This window comes from Cryptotermes secundus, unplaced genomic scaffold, assembly GCF_002891405.2.
Source record: "Cryptotermes secundus unplaced genomic scaffold, Csec_1.0 scaffold585, whole genome shotgun sequence".
NCBI classification, from domain to species: Eukaryota; Metazoa; Arthropoda; class Insecta; order Blattodea; family Kalotermitidae; genus Cryptotermes; species Cryptotermes secundus.
In genome coordinates this window covers 627,539-646,605 of record NW_019738966.1, presented here as the reverse complement: position 1 = coordinate 646,605, position 19,067 = coordinate 627,539, and the positions used below count along the sequence as shown (strand labels likewise).

Below are 19,067 nucleotides of genomic sequence, written 5' to 3'. Positions count from 1 at the left end.
CATACTAAGTGATAAGCCTAACACAATTCCAATTTGTCTAACCCTGCCCAACCTTTCACACAACTATGGCTTCATCGCTTAATATAAGCCTAACTCAACATACTCTTATGTTGTTAACAAATTTTATTTTCGTTTCCTTCAGTTTTCAACCTTCCTCTTTATTCTTGCATCATAACAAATACATTTCAGAGTACAGGAGGTGGGAGGGCAGAATATTGAAACAGAATTACTGCCTTTTCAGACTTCCTCCATTGCCTGGTATTCTAAACACTAGAGAAAACAATGCTCAAAAACTGGATCTGTTTCCGTCCACAACTGCATATGAACACACCTACTCTGTTTGGTACTTAGAGAGAGCTAATCTCAATCACTGGACAATCCGTGAGATTCGCTACAGCTATTTAATACCCGAGACCGAGCTATGTAGAAGGGAGATAATAGGAAAATATGCAATAAAAATTGAAATAAAACATGCACATTCATGTAACTAGGATGGAAAGGGAGGTAGGAATTTATGCTACAAACCTAGCCAACAAACCAAGTCCATGAACAACAATGCATAGGATCAAATGGAGAATTTGTGAAAACATACAGTGCTTACTGCTACCACCATCTGTGGAGTAAAATCTGAACACTTGAGATTACAACCTTACTAGTATCCCATGAAAGATTTGTCACATCATACAGATATTCTCTGTGAGTTGGCAACAACATTGCTGATAAGGATCCAGATGGGAAACATTTCCAAACTGGGTTGGCTGATCAGATTGTTTAAGAATGCCATGTGGGCTGATTCCCTATAGTTCCTATACCTGGTGTTACTTTAAATTTCCAAAATCCTAGCTTCATCCCAGACTACCCTATGACCTGATTCATAGGCATTTTGGGCTAATTTTGATTTTTCTAGAAAACCTTCTTTGAGATTGTGCCTATGTTCACAGAGCCGCACAGCACAATGTCGGCCTGTTTTGTCAAATGTAGCTTCTGCCACATTCACATGGAATACTGTAGATGCATTGTGCCATCTGTTGCAGACCTCCTTCTGGCCTCATTTTCATGAGTGAACTCCTAAGTGTGTTCAGTTCTAAAGATTTTCCTAATGGTATATCGAATCCCTAAACGTTTGAACTTCTCTGAAACACCTTGACACATGGAATACACAAAGAGCCCAGAGGCTTTTCCTCTTTATTCGGATGAATGCTACCCTTGGAATTAATGACTGAGTCAATGAAATCTTGGGGATAATTGGTGGGCTGAAGATGACATCCCAGGTTGTTAATTTCATTAACCAGATCTAGTCATTCTTGGCACACAGTGGAAGCTCTATTGCGAAGACTATGAATCAAACCTCTTTTCACATGTGGCAGATGATTAGATTTGAAGTTGAGATATTGGCCAGTGTGGGTGGGTTTCCTGTATATTTTGGTGATCAGTGCAATCTCTTTCCTGATGACCAAAACATCCAGAAAGTGAATTGCAATGTCTGACACAATTTCCACAGTGAACTGAAAGGAAGGCCTTAAACTGTTGAGGTGGCTGAGGAAATTCTGTACCTGTTCTGAACCATGAGGCCAGACCACAAATATGTCATCAACATTTCCGACGCACAGCGATGGTTTGCGTTGTATCAAGTCAAGAGCCAATTTCTCAAAATGCTCAATGATGATGCTGCTAACGATACCAGATGATGGACAAAGTTCGAAAACCCAGAAATTCTGAGTGTTATACACTACTGTTGGAACCTTTTAGAAACTAACACTGAAACTGTCATGATGGAATAAGCTCAATCATTACACACAAAGGTAGGATAAAGAATCAGTATGTTCATTTGCACTCACACTGAAATATCAAGGAACATTACTGGCACATAGCCATAAAATTATGGGTAACAGGATCTCTTTAATTATCTATACAATTTTTATAGAATTAATTTAAGAAATTCTGTATAAGTTTAAGCAATGATATGATGCTGCAGTCCTCCATATTGTACAAAAGATAAGTGTTTAACCCGATATGCAAATGGTTGTTTTTGTATATATGCTGACATTGAAATCTACACTGCTAAAACATATTGAGGTTATAAAATGCACTATACAGGTTATCAGTGACTGACAGGCAGCTACATTATTTTTAAAAGAAGTTAATTAAAATAAGAGAAGCCAAAAAGAGAAGAGTGAAAGAGAAATTCTGTCTACCCTACTGTTGGAGATCACTTCACACACCTACAACCCAACACAAAACACAGGTTTCAAGCAGCTCTTCAAAAAACATTTTTGACTAATGAAAATGACAAAAGGTGTCAACACAGGGCTACTGTAGGCAGATCCACTGGCATAATTAGTACTACCTGCAATCAGAATGTGGACTGCTCTACTGGTGCACTGTTTACCGCAACCTCATGCAGCACCATTACAATTTATTGTTTCGAGAGGCATGAACGAACACAATGTGGTGCAACTGTGCAAAACTCCAAGTATGTTCTTAAATTTATATATAAGATACTTACAAGCAACTGTAAAGAATTTAGTATTCACTTAATAATTAGAAACATACGTGGTGCGTTCAAGTTCTAAGGTCTCCGATTATTTTCTCACACAATAATCATACCAAAAATTTGAAACTTCTGTCACATTTCAAAGTAACCTCCCTGCAGCCGTACACATTTTTCACATCATCGACGCCATGATTCCATGGCCGCTGCAAATGCTTCTGTAGGAGTCTGTTTTGACCACCGGAAAATCGCTGATGCAATAGCGGCATGACTGGTGAATGTGCGACCACGGAGAGTGTCTTTCATCGTTGGGAAAAGCCAAAAATCGCTAGGAGCCAGGTCAGGTGAGTAGGGAGCATGAAAAACCACTTCAAGGTTGCTTTCGCGAAGAAACCGCTGCGTCGTGTATGCCCGATGCGCTGGTCCATTGTCCTGGTGAAAGAGCACATGTGCAGCCTTTTCTGGCTGTTTTTGTCGCAGTGCTGGAAGGAGCTTGTTCTTCAAAACGTCTTGGTAGGATGCCCGTCACCGTAGTGCCATTTGGAACGCAATGAGTAAGGATTATGCCATCGCTGTCCCAAAACATGTCCACCATCATTTTTTCAGCACTCGCGCTTACCCAAATTTTTTTGGTGGTGGTGAGTCTGTATGCTTCCTTTGAGCTGACTGGCACTTCGTTTCAGGGTTGAAAAATGGCATCCATGTGTCATCCATTGTCACAATTGATGAAAAGAAAGTCCCATTCATGCCTTCATCACGTGTCAACATCACCTGGCAAATTGCCATGCGTGCAGCCTTGTGGTCATCCGCCAGCATTCGTGGCACCCACCTGGAGGACACTTTCTGCATTCACAGGTCTTCATGCAGGATTGTGTGCGCAGATCCCATGGAAATGCCAACTTTGGAGGTGATGTTTTCCACACTCAATTGGAGATCTTCCAAAACAACTTTCTCAACTCGCTTGACCATGTTGTCAGACCGGCTGGTGCGAGGCCGAGATTGTTCTGGTTTGTTGTCACACGACGTTTGGCCTTCTTTGAACTGTCGCACACACGAACGCACATTTTTCACATTCATGACACCATCACCACACGTCTCACTCAAGTGGCGATGAATTTTAATGGGTGTCACACCAANCACCTGGCAAATTGCCATGCGTGCAGCCTTGTGGTCATCCGCCAGCATTCGTGGCACCCACCTGGAGGACACTTTCTGCATTCACAGGTCTTCATGCAGGATTGTGTGCGCAGATCCCATGGAAATGCCAACTTTGGAGGTGATGTTTTCCACACTCAATTGGAGATCTTCCAAAACAACTTTCTCAACTCGCTTGACCATGTTGTCAGACCGGCTGGTGCGAGGCCGAGATTGTTCTGGTTTGTTGTCACACGACGTTTGGCCTTCTTTGAACTGTCGCACACACGAACGCACATTTTTCACATTCATGACACCATCACCACACGTCTCACTCAAGTGGCGATGAATTTTAATGGGTGTCACACCAAGCAAGTGGAGAAAATGAATGATTACTCGCTGTTCTTGTAACGAAAACATCACAATTTTAGGTACCAAAAACACTCCCAACTCTCGCCACCACTACTAGAGTTCTGTGTGCCATACAGTACTGCCATCTCTGTCACGCATTCACAAAGAGTGCACACATATTTTAAACTAAACTGCATGTGTCTATCTGCTCCCAGTCCTGAGAAAAAAAATCCGAGACCTTAGAACTTGAACGCCCCTCATACTGTGGCATGTAGATACACCACTAGGAAATGACCATGAAATAAGCAACTATACAAAACCCTTTGCTAGGCAATGGCTGAGTAGTGATCATGCGGTCACCCCAACAGACATGAATGCAACAATTCCACCACAACAGCAGAATGGTGTTTTCTATATGGTACATGTTGAGATGTTATAAGCAGAGCCAGTTAGCTGTGGTAGTTACTTAGATAACCACTGGAGTTCAGTTGTTGTGAGCTGTTGCTGTGAGAAGCTGGTAGCTGAGGCCAGGGACAATTCAGGAACCCAGAGGAATGGGAACATCCACCATTGAAAGCCACTACCAAGCAATGGTCAGTGGAGACTAACAGGCTGAGAATATCTGTGAAGTGTGCAGAAGACTGACAGCAAAATCCTTACAAGCTGTAAGAGTTCAATAAATCTAATTACCAATCCAAACCCCATTTGTAGTCAATCAAAGACAATATTTTTACCTATTCTGTCCATTTCTTACTAGACAAAAAAGCAACTCCATTTCAATTTGTCAAACACCAACTGAAATGTGTTATTTCTCACTGCTGTCTTGGGGTTTTAATATTTGCCATACTTACGCCATGAAACTTTTTTATGGAGGTTTTCACAACTTCATTTGTAGTTCTGTCTAGCAGTGCTTTTCTGGGGATGAAAGTAGGTCTGCAAACAGTAGAAAATAGCTACATAAGAGATATGTGCTGTCATCTAATTTGCCAGCCATAACAATACTGACAGAGACAGCCTAAATTAATACATCAAATAGAATGGCTTCCCAAGGTGTAAATCGCATGAAAACACAGTTCCTTATTTGAAGATCAACAAAACAGAATTACCGATATGCTACCTAGCAACAGACACACTGTCAGTGTCATACCTGACCTCTTCTTCATTTACAGAAAGAACTGATTACTGGTTAATTGTAACGCCTTAATTGGGACAGCAGTAGAACCATTCACATAAACCAAATAATAAACTGCACAGGAAAAATTCCTATAATTTCAAGTATGTAACAACATACAAAGGATACCATATTTAATGTTCCTTGATATAAGGGCCTTCCTTCAACAAATTCAGTGATAAAATATCTCCATTTAAGATTTTCCTCAGTTTCACATTCAAATCCACCACGCTCCAAAGAAATTTAACCTTTACCGTACAGACTTTTAAATTGCCGGCAGCTCCTATGGCCGGAATTTAAATTGCCCCAAGTCTTTAACATTGCAAACTTTCAGAAAAAAATTGCATATCTTCCGTTCTATGTAACATCGGAATATGAACTAAAAAGAACCTGAAAGACAATAAAATTTTCTACATATACACAAAAGGGCAAGTTTTACAAATGAAAATTAAGTGTGATTATTTTGTCATGAAATGCAAAATATAATCGTTATTTATACGTTATGAATTTCTAAAGGACTTACCCGTTGTTTTTCTTCAACCTTGAATCGTGGTGGTGATGCATATATGATGACACTATATACTACAATATTTGGTTCGGACTGTACACGGTTTGGACTGCGTCACTTCACAGTTTACACTCTGACGCGTGTGTGCCATTTCTCGAAGCACTCCACCACACACAGTGCAACATCACACTTTTTACAGCAGAAAAGCATGCCCTGCTTTTCTTGTTTATAGAACAAACGTGACGCCTTTGTTTCCCTTCAGCTGGCCAGTGTTTTGAATGTTTCACCTCCAGTCAACTCATTTGGGCCCCAGATGAACTTGGCCTCCCCCGAGAAACACCATTGACCGTGATATTCGCCTGTGACTGAAGAATCAAATCACGCACCAAAATTTCGCGGAATTTTTTGTGTCATTTTTCCATCACATGACTTGTGTAACATATGCATTGAGAACAGTCATGTCTAGGAGGTGGAAGAATAATTTCTTTGTCCATTTCCATGTCCTCTGAGCAATGCCATAGCTGTTTACCATCCTGTCAGATTTATCCACAAAGCCCATGTGCGCACTGTAGTCTTCAATTACATGAGGTTTGATAGCACGGCCAGATTCATCTCAGAAGTTGCCATCCAATGGAGGAGGGTACATATTTGTCAGAACATACACATCATGCTTGTCTTTCCAATGAACAACACTTAGATTCCCCTTCACTCTTGTCATAATATCCCCTTTTTTCAATTTCATCGATTTGGGCCGAATTTCTTGTGGCATTCCATGCTGGTGCCACACGTATTTATTTTACGCTCTAGAAGATCGTCATACAATGCAGGGGAACTGAAATAGCTGTCCATATAAAGTTTGTGTCCTGAGCCTTCTACTCTTCGAATTAGCTGGAGAACAATGCCATGGGTTGATGTAATTTCTTTGGTTGGAAGTTGCCTTTGTTTCCCCAAATAAACAGTCATGTCATATGTATAGCCCAGAGAATCGCAAAGCTTGTAAATTTTTATTCCAAATCTTTTGTGTTTCTTTGGAATATACTACCGAAAAACCACTCTTCCTTTGAACAGCACTATCACTTCATCAACAGCAAGATGTTCCGATGGCTTGTAAAGTTCACAAAATTTGCTGTTAAGATTGTTGAAAATTTTTCTAATCTTCCAGAGCCTATCATACTCTGGGTCATCTCGATTTGGAGGAGCTTCATTATTCTCAAAATGCATGAATCTCAAAATATGGAAGAAACGGTCATGTACCATGGTGTTATGATAGAATGGAGTGTAGTACTGCTCATCTCTTGACCAATAATCTTTCAGGGTGTCCCACTGATCGTGGCCCATTTGAATTATTATGGCCATAAATTTTTACATTTCTTCAATTGTGACGTCAGGCGGTTGAGCAGAAGGCCTGGAGCATCTTGGCTTGCCAAAAATTGACGAAAATATCTGTTTGTTTCTTGTACCAAGATCTGGCATATATGATGGAAAAAGAGAATGAAAATGGAAAAGGGAGAGGACTGAGCATTTATATTGGGAGCGGCGGATCTGTTGATTCCACTCGGAGGACCAGTGAAATCTAGCAGCTCTGGCGAATCCCCGGGTCTTCTATCGTGAAACCTGATCTCCATTTCCCCTGCCTCATTACTTGATGATGATGATGATGATGATGACGACGACATATGCTCGCAAGGTTCAATGACCTCATTGAGTTCTTCCAACTCTTCATCAGATTCATCTTCCATCAATATTTCCTTCAGTTCTTCAGCATCGAGGAGTTTTGAGTATTGGGCTCGTTTTTGAGGTTCCATCTTGGGGGAGGGGGCTTCCAGCTAAATCCTATAATTTATGATGATTGAAAAAGCGAGACTGTTAGGAACACCTGTTAGGAACACTCGCAAAATTGTGATGCAAAATAATTGCAATAGCAATCAAAAAGTGCCAGTCCGCCACTGATACCGAAAGTCACAGTGACAAAGATGTCTTTACGCATAAAGAAATACTGGCTCAGTGGGTTTATACCTCTTCCGAGATGCACAATAAAAATGGTATACAAAGAAATATAGGAGTCTGACACCGACTTCCTAACTAATAACGAAATATTAGAAAATCCGCCACTGACGTCCTAACTGAGAAAACAACACTGCAAACCAATCCCTGAATGCTTAACACTGCCTTGAAAGCTCTGGTAGCACTGATATGCAAGCGCCCACAATATTTCCTCCTCTAAGTTCTCAAAACAAAGCTGACTTCTATTGGCTCACCAGGTCATAAACAGTCATATCTAAACCTGAAACCAGCACCCTGATAAACGATTTCATCTTTCAGAGCTAACAAATAAACATCTGACATGAAGTTCATGAGTTTGTTTGGGTTTCAAACCCAAGGTCAAACTGCCAGCACTCACAAAGGAAGCACTTGGCTTGCCTCTAAAAATTATAACATTCGGCCAGCTGGCTTGCTACTTGCTGCCAATAATTATAACATTCGACCCTTAAAGGTTAAACATGGGTTCCATTGTAGTTTTTACTGCTCAGAAAATCTTTACTCAGGGTCCCAATAGTGACCTTTGTATATCTAAGTAAATTACACATACCAGTCTTATGTGAGTTTCATGTAAACTACACTCAGATCAGGGAAAGAATGAACATGGCTGCTGTGGGTTGGATACCTTCCTGCTCACCCACCCTACTTAAACAGCACACCTGCTCCTACAGACATCAATACAGACACCTATACTAATCACAAACTGGGAACACAAAGGGAAAGGGTCAGCAAGCAAAATGAAAGTCAGCATGACTGCAACAAATGGTCGGAGTGAGGGAAGACATTCAGATGGGAGAGAATGTGTTTTTCTTTCCATGGTCCAACTTCAGTGGTCAAATTTACTTAAATATGTTCACCAATTTTAGACAAAAACCCATTAAGTTGGCAGGCAGACAGAAAGACTTTCCTGTTACACATTCAGTTTATATATGCCTGCGTCATGCAATGAACATTATGAATGAATGGGTATGGGGTACGCCTAAACCAGCCTTTGCACCACAACCTTCAATGATATATTGTGCATCCCCCTCCATTTCAACCTTTCAACAATCCCACACTACCTTACATACAGGGATGCCTTGGTAATCACCTGGCTCCATAAAGTAATGACCAAGGGGGTGAAATCTTAAGCTACAGAGTCACGATCACGTAGGATGTACGAACATATAAAAATGAAATCATGACTGAAAAGTACCTAATAAGGTTGTAGACAGCAACTCCAAACCTGACTCCATCACCCAATGTGAAAAGGATCTTCCCAACACTCCTCTTCTTGTGATCTTTCCGACATACTCTTGCCAAAAGCTCATCAAATCTATTTGATGGGTTGGGGAGCCGCCAGTCACACGAATCATCTCCTTTCACTGACTGTATTAATTCCTATTAAAAGAAAGGAGAGAGACTTTAAAACCAGAAGGTGTAATTAAGGGTAGGGTATTCTCCATTTAAAAAATACATAATTTAAATACAGTTTTATGCCATTATAAATGGCACATAAACCACAGAAATTGTACTGTACTGTACTCAAAGACATATGTAGTACTACTTCTGATACACCCACCCACTGCCTACCAGTAAGGGTAATAGAGACTGATCAAATAGCATAATATTAGGTTATTTTACCAATCTCAAGCTATATAGTGCCAAACGAGATGGAAAAATGATCATGAAGGCAGCAGCAAGGCATATCTAAGCTGCAATGAAGGAGACAGCCTCCATACATGCGCGCTAAATGCAAATACACTGAGGGAACACTTAAGATGTAACGTTCTCTTGATGGTGACTATGAAGATTACAGTCTGCTGCGATGTGATGCTATGTAGTTTGGTAGACAAGTATACACATTTTGGAGGAAAGTGCTACCTCCATCTTCAGGGTAGAGGAAACAAAACTTTGGTATCTATGTACCAAAACACATGGTGTCACATCCCAGAAGACAGGATTCTTCATACTGAATAAGCAGTCACTGACACCTAACAAGGGTTGATTCTCAAGCTTGAGGACAAGGCTGGGGCTAACAACTCATTTACAAACATTAACATGTCAAAAATTGCTACATAGGCCCATGGACTTGATCAGTGGTGGATTCTTGTGAACACAGTAATGAAATGTTTGCTTCCATAAAATGCAGGAAATTTCTTGACACGTTACAGAGAAAATCATCTGCATTCAGAAACTAAATCTAGGTCTATGTGAATGAGAGTTTGGTGTATTACTCTGAGATCAGAACTCCTACATCTACAACCAAAAAGTATGAATTAATTCTTTCTTATATTTAGTCTAGGCAGAAGATTATTGTTGCATTAACAGAGAGCAGCTGGGTTGGGAAGGGGCATGTGCATACCCCACGCCTCTTCTCTAAACTTCTAGAAACGTAGTGTGCCTCAACTTTCATGTTAGCATTAGATTCTTCTCGAAATATAACTGGTATAAAACTTTTGCTGCAAGGTATAAGAGCGAGCAGCATGGTTCGGCTGACGCTCACTATGAGCTAGTAGTAGTGTAGAATGTTCCTGTGTGACAAACCTTTGTGAGTAGATGCAAGTCTGTGAATTTAAGAAGATGAAAGAGCAGTAGTGTAAAGTTAATTAGTAGTGGATTAAAACACTGACTGACATCAAGACCATAACGAACTGCAAATGACTGCTCCAAAACACAATAAACATTACGGTATCATAACAATGTGCACACCATACTGTGTGCTACATGCATGTATCTCTGAACCACAAATATCTACAATGGTTACTGTCCTCTGGGATATGACCTCATTAAGACTGGTAAATCATTACAAATGCTTTGGAGGAATAAATTCCCTTCATCTTCAGGATTCTTCTACCCTGTGGATGGAGGCATGTTTTCCGAAACATTGATATTGACCTGCCAGACTATACAGCGTCATATCTCAGATGACAGCAATATTCATAATCAGCGCTGAGCAGAAAAACTCCATAAATATGCAACAGGAGATATGCAGGATAGTGCAGTCGGTATAGAGACTAGCTACTGGCTGGATGACCGAGGGGTCCAGGTTCAAGTCCCAGTGGGGTCAAGAATTTTCATTTCTCCATGTTATCCAGACCGGCTCTGAGGTCCACCCAACCTCTTATCCAATGAGTACTGTAGCTCTTTCCCAGGGGTAAAGTAGCTGGGGCATGAAGCTGACCACTCACCTCCAACTAGGGCAAGGTCAAGAAAATGTGGATCTATACATCCACTCCTCCATACACATTCATCGTGTACTGCTTAATTACTTAAGCACAGGGAAAACTTTACTTATGGTGAAACTTAGTTCAGTGTATCTCTTCAAGGTCTGTAAAGTGGATAAATCTTCTGTCCTATTTTGTACTTAAAAAGTGCAACAGCATAGGAAATTTCAGGCTGACTGACGTCTTCTCTCACCTTGTAAAAAAGTGAAGGGTCAAAATTATTGCCCATGTGAAGCAATTCCACATCAATATCAACTTGCCCTAGATCTGCAGCTTTACTTCTTGCCTGGTGTTGTTTGTGCTGAGATGCTGCATGTGGATTGTCTGTGTTCGTAAACAACAAGATCCTCTTGGAGCTCACCTTCAACTGACTATGACAAAGACAATACAACTCTACTTGAATCTGCAATAACCAACATTAAACCTAAAAATATGCCCATAACTAATACTTCATTATCTAATGCTTTCCAGATATCTTCTATAAAGTTTTGTGTTGCTGTATTCATAGATTTCTTCTCTCTGAAGCCATTTTGAGCCTCATTTATCACGGTGTGTTTATTACAGATATTATTTTATATTATATAATAATATTTCAAGAATTTTTTTAAAGAACTGCCAAAATTGAAATTGGTCTATAACTGGAAATTTCTTGTACCCTTCTTTCCTTGTGAACAGGCTGAACTGTCATAAGACTAGTAACACTCATAATGGGTTTGAATATGCAATAACAGATACCTATAATAACTGAACATGAATGCCAATGAACTATGCAGAATTGGAGAGAATAGATATGGGAAATGTATAAGAGTATACCTTATTTTTATTTTCTCCATCATGTTTTGTATTTGTATTTGTATTTGTATTTGTATTTATATTTGTTCAAGAAATCCAAAAAAGGATATAGAACATGTCACAGAACTAAATATAAAACAGGATACATGCATAAATTACACGACTAGATAGTACAATGAATCAAACAATAACAAGTTTCAAAGATCCAAAAAATGGATATAAAACATGTCATAAATAATACAAAACATAAAATACTCAGTTATGCTTATCTGGATCCAACAGTATTCAACAATAATAAGTTACAAAGATCCAAGAATGGATATAAAACATATCATAAATAATATAAAACATAAAATACATGCATAGTTATGCTCGTCTAGATGATACAAGAATACAATAAATACTAAAATTTATCTGTTTAAATATTCTTCTACAGTATAAAATGTATGTGTATTCAAAAAATATCTTAATTCAACCTTAAACTTTTTAAAATTATGAGATGAGTTCTTGATCTCTATGGGCAGTTTATTAAACATTTTTATACCCGCGTAGTAAACTCCTTTTTGAAAACTAGTTAAGTTAGCTTACAAAATAGAGGTACTGGAGCTGTCAACACAAACCTCTTGTTAGAAAACAAACAGGTATGTAAATGATACTGAATTTAAGTGTAGCATGCATTTCCCAAAATTCAATCTACTCCTTTTTCATTTTGATTTGTTATTGTTATTGGGAAACAGAAACCTCTTCTTAAAACAGAAAATATCAGTTAATTCATTTTATTAACACACCATTCTACAATGCTTAATTCAAAATCCCAAAGCTACACACTCACCTACTAGAAAATGTTGACTGGCACAACCAGAGGGCATCTGATATAGAAAAGTCATCACTGTGTCCAAATTTATTTGTGAAATCATTGAAGTTTTTGCCTGTAATGAGTAAAAAATTTTATGTTAATTCTGTACTTGGGTTGTTACACCTCCTGATGCTCTAAAGGTACATGTAGGGTCATCCATAATCACACGGTGTAACAATCCGAGAACAGAACTGACATCAATAATTAACCACCATGAAAGCTTAGAATCAGTAAAGTCAAGAAATTCCATTAACAGACAAATTAAATTCTTTGTATCCTCTAAGTTGGTTATGTGTGATCAAGTGATTTATCTTCCTAACATGTGGATTCTTTACATTTTACATTATTTTTATAAGAAGTACAAATGTATACTTTGCAGTTTAACATGTACCTTGTTCATAAACTTTATACAAAATCATACCTGTGATTGACGATATTCCAGAGTTCATTATTAAAAAATGTCACCCTCAACTAGTAAATGCTCTAACATACATTATAAATCTGTAATTTTCATCTGGTTATTTCCCCGACCAACTAAAAATAGCAAAAGTGAAACCCGTGTACAAGAAAGGTTGTGCTGCAAATGTTGGGAACTACAGGCCAGTGTCATTAATTTCGGTTTTTTCTAAAATAATAGAAAAAATTATGCACAATAGGCTTTTATCATTCATAAATTAGTACAGCATAATCAGCAATAAACAGCATGGATTCCGCAAAGGAAAATCAACACATACAGCAATCACAGAATTTACAAAAAGGGTTTACAAAGCACTAGATGAAAAAGAAACGAGTATAGGGATATTTTTGGATTTATCAAAAGCGTTTGACCTAGTAGATCACGATATATTGCTAAGTAAGATGGAAAGAATGGGAATACGAGGGGTTACACTAAGGTGGTTCCAAACATACTTAGAAAACAGAGAACAAGCGGTAGAAATTACATACAGATGCAAAAAAACTAATTGTAACATTAATTACCTCTCCCGAAAGAGACCCATCAGCTATGGCGTCCCACAAGGTTCCATTCTGGGACCAGTGCTGTTTCTGTTATACATAAACGACCTGGAGGCCAGCATAGAACATGGGAAACCTACATTCTTTGCCAATGATACTAGCATTTTTATAGCAGGAAATAGCGCTAACGAAACTCAAAGGAAAACAAATGAAACAATAAACAAAATCACAGAGTGGTTTAATAGGAATCGATTAACTATTAATAAAGAGAAAACAATAGCAATAGCCTTCCATCATCCTCAAAAACTACAACTTGAATGCCCTCCAATAAAGATTTATGACACTGTTATCAACTACACAGATCACTCAAAATTTCTGGAAGTCTGGCTAGATAAGCATCTAAGATGGACTATGCATACACAAAAGCTAGCGAACAACTTATGTAAAGTATGTTCTGGCATAAGGGTAGTTAGAAAAGTGACTGCACTAGAGACTGTCCGCACGTTATATTATGCTCATTTCCAGTCTTTGTTATCATACGGACTGATATTTTGGGGCAACTCGGTAAATGCAAAATTGATCTTTAAATTACAGAAGAGAGCTATAAGAGCTATGACCCAGGTCCCTAAAACGACTAGTTGTAAACAAATTTTCAAATCATTACATATTGTCACGTGTCTGGGCGTATGACGCGACAAATAACTTCACGCTGTATTTGGTATAGCGAATTTTATTTCACATTCGCACTTACAATCACCCAAATTACAGATTCACAATTACTGCTATCTGCAGTATCACAAATACTACACTCCAAATGCCAGAATACAACTGACTGGTTGCTGGCTAACTCGAACTAACTCGGAGGTAGCTCGAGGACTGACTCGTAGGTAGCTCCAGGACTAACTGTGAATAGCCTTCGCTGCGCCTCATGTAGCCTCGATCGGACAATACAGAAAACGGCCACGTAATAAGCACCCTTGTTGCCTGGCGCTGTGTTGCTAGTAACGCTAGCGGTAGTAACCGCTGTTACCACAGTCGTCTCTCACAACCCTGTTTACCCGTGCTGCCCTTGGTGACGTCATCGCTGTTGACTCGCTTTGCATAGCGACCAGGATGCTAGGACTCGGCTAACTTCGGCTCACTTCGGCTTCGCTCGGCACTGCTCGTGACGTCACCGCGGGGAGAGTTGCGGGGTGATTACTCGCCTATTACGCGAGCGCTACGTTACCGCTACGTGCAGCTGGGGAGGTAGGGGTCAACATGTCACACTATATTACCTCTACCATCTTTGTACATATATGAAACTCTAATATACATAAAATCCAATTCGAATGATTTCACAACCAACTCAGGTTGACACTCGTATAACACAAGGAAAAAAGATGACTTGCACATCATCCCATGTAATACAAGTCTATGCAAGAACAATTTTAACAATGTAGGACTTAAACTGCTAAATCATCTGCCACGATACATTAAAGAAATACCGGTACTATATAAGTTCAAAAACGCTCTGAAAACTTACCTACTCGATCATTGTTTTTATAAAGTGGATGAGTTTCTCTCGTGTGAGACAAACACTAATCACTTATAATCACATAATTCATGAATAATCAGTTTTGGGAATCCCTACTGCACAGTTTTCCTTTCTTTCTTCCAGCAACCAAGATAACACAGTCGGAGATGCACCTGAATGGGCTACTTTGGAGAGATCGCAGATGCGAAGAAGCTGCACCAGGATGGGAGAACAGATGTAGTGAAATGTTGCAGCGTAGCATCTACAGTGAAACATTATACCAGTGCTCAATGGGCTACCCTGGAGAGATTGCAGATACCAAGAAGCTGCACCAGGAAGGGAGAACAGATGTAACAAGATGTTGCAGTGTAGAGTCTACAGTAAACGTCATACCAATGCTATCACCAAATTCATCAATATTATCTCAAAGGCCGCGCCATAGCTTAAGCGGTTAGTCACTGGCTTGCCACCGCTGCAGTCTAGTCAAGTGGGATTTGTGATGGACAAAGTGGCGCTGGGGCAGGTTTTCCCTGAGTACTTCAGTCTGCCCTGCCAATCCTCATTCCATCAAATTCTCCATAAGCATTATCACCAGTACAGGTACAATAGGACATATGGAAGCCGACGTGCCGAGGGGACCTAATATGGATTCCACCTCACACTATATGAAATCTTAACTATTGCAATCTATTGTAAACAATTTTAAGTATTGTAATTTTATTCTCTTATTGTAATTGGCCCATGTATAGTAACTGACATGTCTTATATCATGTAACAATGATCTATAGAGACAAAATAAATGTTTTACTTTACTTTACATATCACAATAACTGATTCCCCTAAATTGTTATGCAGTAGTAGTTTACTATGAATATGACACATATTTGTTCCACCAGAAAATGTTGCTAACAGTGACATGTCATTATTTGTCATTTGTCATTTATTTATAGTTCCAAAAAATCCATAGAGGCATCTGCCTCAGATATAGAACAAGTCAATAATACAATATAACATATAAATATACATACATAATCAGACAGTCATCATCGTCAAAATTTAAATACTCAATACAACAAAACTACTGTACAACAATACATTCATATATCAAAATAACATTTAAAGTTACATACATGATTAAAAGACCGTCAGGACTCTTAATATAGTAATATAAAATCCACTTTCTTAACACATGACACACCCACATCACAGCAGTGATAGCACCCTCTTCCTGAGTATTTCATTCCATATTCCGTTGCATCCTAGCAATAGGCAACAGTGTTTACTAAATATACATGAGGTATCAATCTTTATTCCAGCAGTAGTATTCTTCAACAGTATAAAAAGAACTGGTGATAAGAAACTTCTTTAACGCCACTTTAAATCCAGGAATGTCATAAGATAATTGTTTAAGCTCTGGAGGGAGGTGGTTATAAAGTTTGATACCAGAATACCATCCACCTTTCTGAAATATCGTTAAGTTTACCACCGGAAGATGCAAGTCATGATTAAATCTGGTATTACGTGTGTGGACATCAGAGTTTGTTATATAGCAATCTCTATTCTTGACAACCAGCATAAGTAAAGATAATATATATTGAGACTGAAGTGGCAGAATATGTAACTCCTTAAATAAATTACGGCACGAATCTATATTACGTGAATTGGTAATAATTCTTATTATTCTTTTCTGTATTTGAAATATGATTTTTGCATGAGCCGAACTCCCCCAAAATATTATGCCGTAAGATATTATTGAATGAACTAGGGAAAAATAAACAGTTTTTAGGCACTCCAAGGATAAAAGAGGTTTTAATACTCTAATTATATAGGATGCCTTATTTAATTTGGGTATCATTTGGTCAATATGGGTTTGCCATGGCGGATTGTGTGGTGAGCTGTATTAACAGCGCTACAGTATTAATTACTAATAATGATGAACCGAGTGAAGTAACGTGTATTTGCTGTGCAGAGCTAGAATTGGAATTGGAAAGGACTCGAATTGAACTCAGATCAACTCAAAAAATAGTTCAGTTGCTACAGGAAGAGATACATAGTATTGAGTTAGAGGTTATGAACGGCACAGTCGGTGGACGTAAGAAAGACGGTGGAAGTGTCTTCCGTAATGAGGGATATAAATTGACACATCAAAGGCTACGACAAAGTGAAACTACAGAAGAAAAAGTTAAGTGTAATGACAATAATGTGATATATTCAAGAATGGAACAAGATAACCAGCAGGATGAGCAGCTTCCAAATTTAAGTAGTAATAGTATAAGAAACGGGCAGCCTATGGAAAATATAAGAGAAAGTAACTTTCATCCGTTAGAGAGTTGCGTGAAGAGGAAGGACCAAGGAAATCACAAGAACAGAGTGTTTCATCGTCGCCCAAGTAATATGGCATATCAATTTAAGACATACTATCAAGAGGTTAAGGATGACCTATTATGCGACCAAAGTGTAAATTATATTCCAACTATTGTTAATGGACATTTAAACTTCAATAATCTGCCTCCTGCAAGCGACAATATCACTATTAAGGAGAATCATGCTAGAAAACTAGTGATAGAATCGGAAGTGAAAATGAGTGAAAATAAAACCAAAGACATAGGGGGTCTCAAGCATAAAATATTAATTATTGGGGATAGCCATGTGAGAGGGTGTGCTGAGAGGATGTTGACTTCTATGGATGACCGTTTTGAAGTTTGTGGTGTAGTTAAGCCAGGTTCTTGCACAAACGCTTTAAATGGAACAATGAGTGATGAAGTGGACAAGTTAACTGAAAATGATTTTTTAATAATAAGTAGTGGATCTAATGACATTAGTAAGAGTGATATGAGACTGGCATTCAGGAATATTGTTAATTTTATTGAGCATGTTAGACACACCAATGTAATTCTAACAGGTGTTCCTCTTAGATATGACACTCCTGGATGCTCACAGTTAAATGATGCAATCAATCGCTTTAACAATAAGTTGAATAAATTGACCAAAATCTTTAGTCATGTATTCTTGAGTGAACCGATCAAAAATAGATTGTTATACACCAAATACGGCTCACATTTAAATACAATAGGCAAGGAAATATTTTCTAATCAGTTAGTCTCCCAGGTATTTTTATTGTTAGAAAGAGTTAAGGTTAAGCCTATAATCCTGGAATGGTACGATAAGGTTACTCAATTGGTCGTTCCATCAACTGACAAGTCCTCTTCGACACTGACTTCAACTCAGCGCAGTGTTAAACGCAATAGGAAATTACCAGTAACTAGAAATAATGATTTTTTATGGAACATTTAAATGCCTAAATTATGTTATGTGAAGAATTCTTTATTAAGACAAACAGTCTGCATATAAGGTAAAACTTATCCCTGTGACAAATTCAGCACTCTGAAATGATGGCATATGGGGAAATATAAGTACAGCTCCACACATTCTTAACCGCAGCCCTGACTGATTTACCCCACACCCCAAGGCAAAGGGGTTCCAGTTATCATTGGATACGAAGCTGGATGGGCCCCAATATCATTCAGGATGATGCAGAGAAGAGAAAAATATAACTGAACCCCAATTCTCCAGTCACCCAGCTCATAAACTAGTCTCTATAATGAGTCAGGTTGTCTCTAAGTTTGGCTACAGCAACTGAAACCAGCTATAGTAAATATGCTGGTGTGTGTACAGGTTGATGGGTCAGCTTGTCATATAAGGGTGTGTTTACTTTCCTCCTAAAGCAATTTTCTGTGTTGATGATAATGTTGTAACTTACGTTTCAACATATTCTCCAGCTGCTTGATCTTATCAGCATTTGGTTGTTCCAGATCTTGCAGAACAGTCACATGTGGAACATTCAGAGCATTACTTGTCTTGTCTGTGCCAAACAGTATCACACCAACCATATCTTGTTCAGAGCTGACTATCTTGTTGAGCATTGCAGTCTTACAGCACTGTGGGAGATAACCACTCATTACTGGACTTCAAACTGTGGTCTTCTGAGTACTGACATCATGTAGTCTTGTAGACAGACACCATAATTATGAGTGAATATGCTGCTTCC

At 38.7% G+C, this 19,067-nt stretch overlaps 1 protein-coding gene across 1 annotated transcript in view; it reads right to left on the bottom strand.

Annotated features, from left to right (window-relative positions):
* LOC111871495 (X-ray repair cross-complementing protein 6) overlaps positions 1-19,067 on the bottom strand; it is a 33,523-nt gene that overhangs the window by 13,484 nt on the left and 972 nt on the right. Inside the window, exons 2-6 of the mRNA XM_023864655.2 lie at positions 18,780-18,957; positions 12,526-12,622; positions 11,095-11,272; positions 8,891-9,075; positions 4,828-4,909 (exon numbers count right to left, since the gene is read on the bottom strand). Of these exons, the coding sequence (XP_023720423.1) occupies positions 4,828-4,909; positions 8,891-9,075; positions 11,095-11,272; positions 12,526-12,622; positions 18,780-18,957 (720 nt within the window). The remainder of the gene's footprint in view (positions 1-4,827; positions 4,910-8,890; positions 9,076-11,094; positions 11,273-12,525; positions 12,623-18,779; positions 18,958-19,067) is intronic.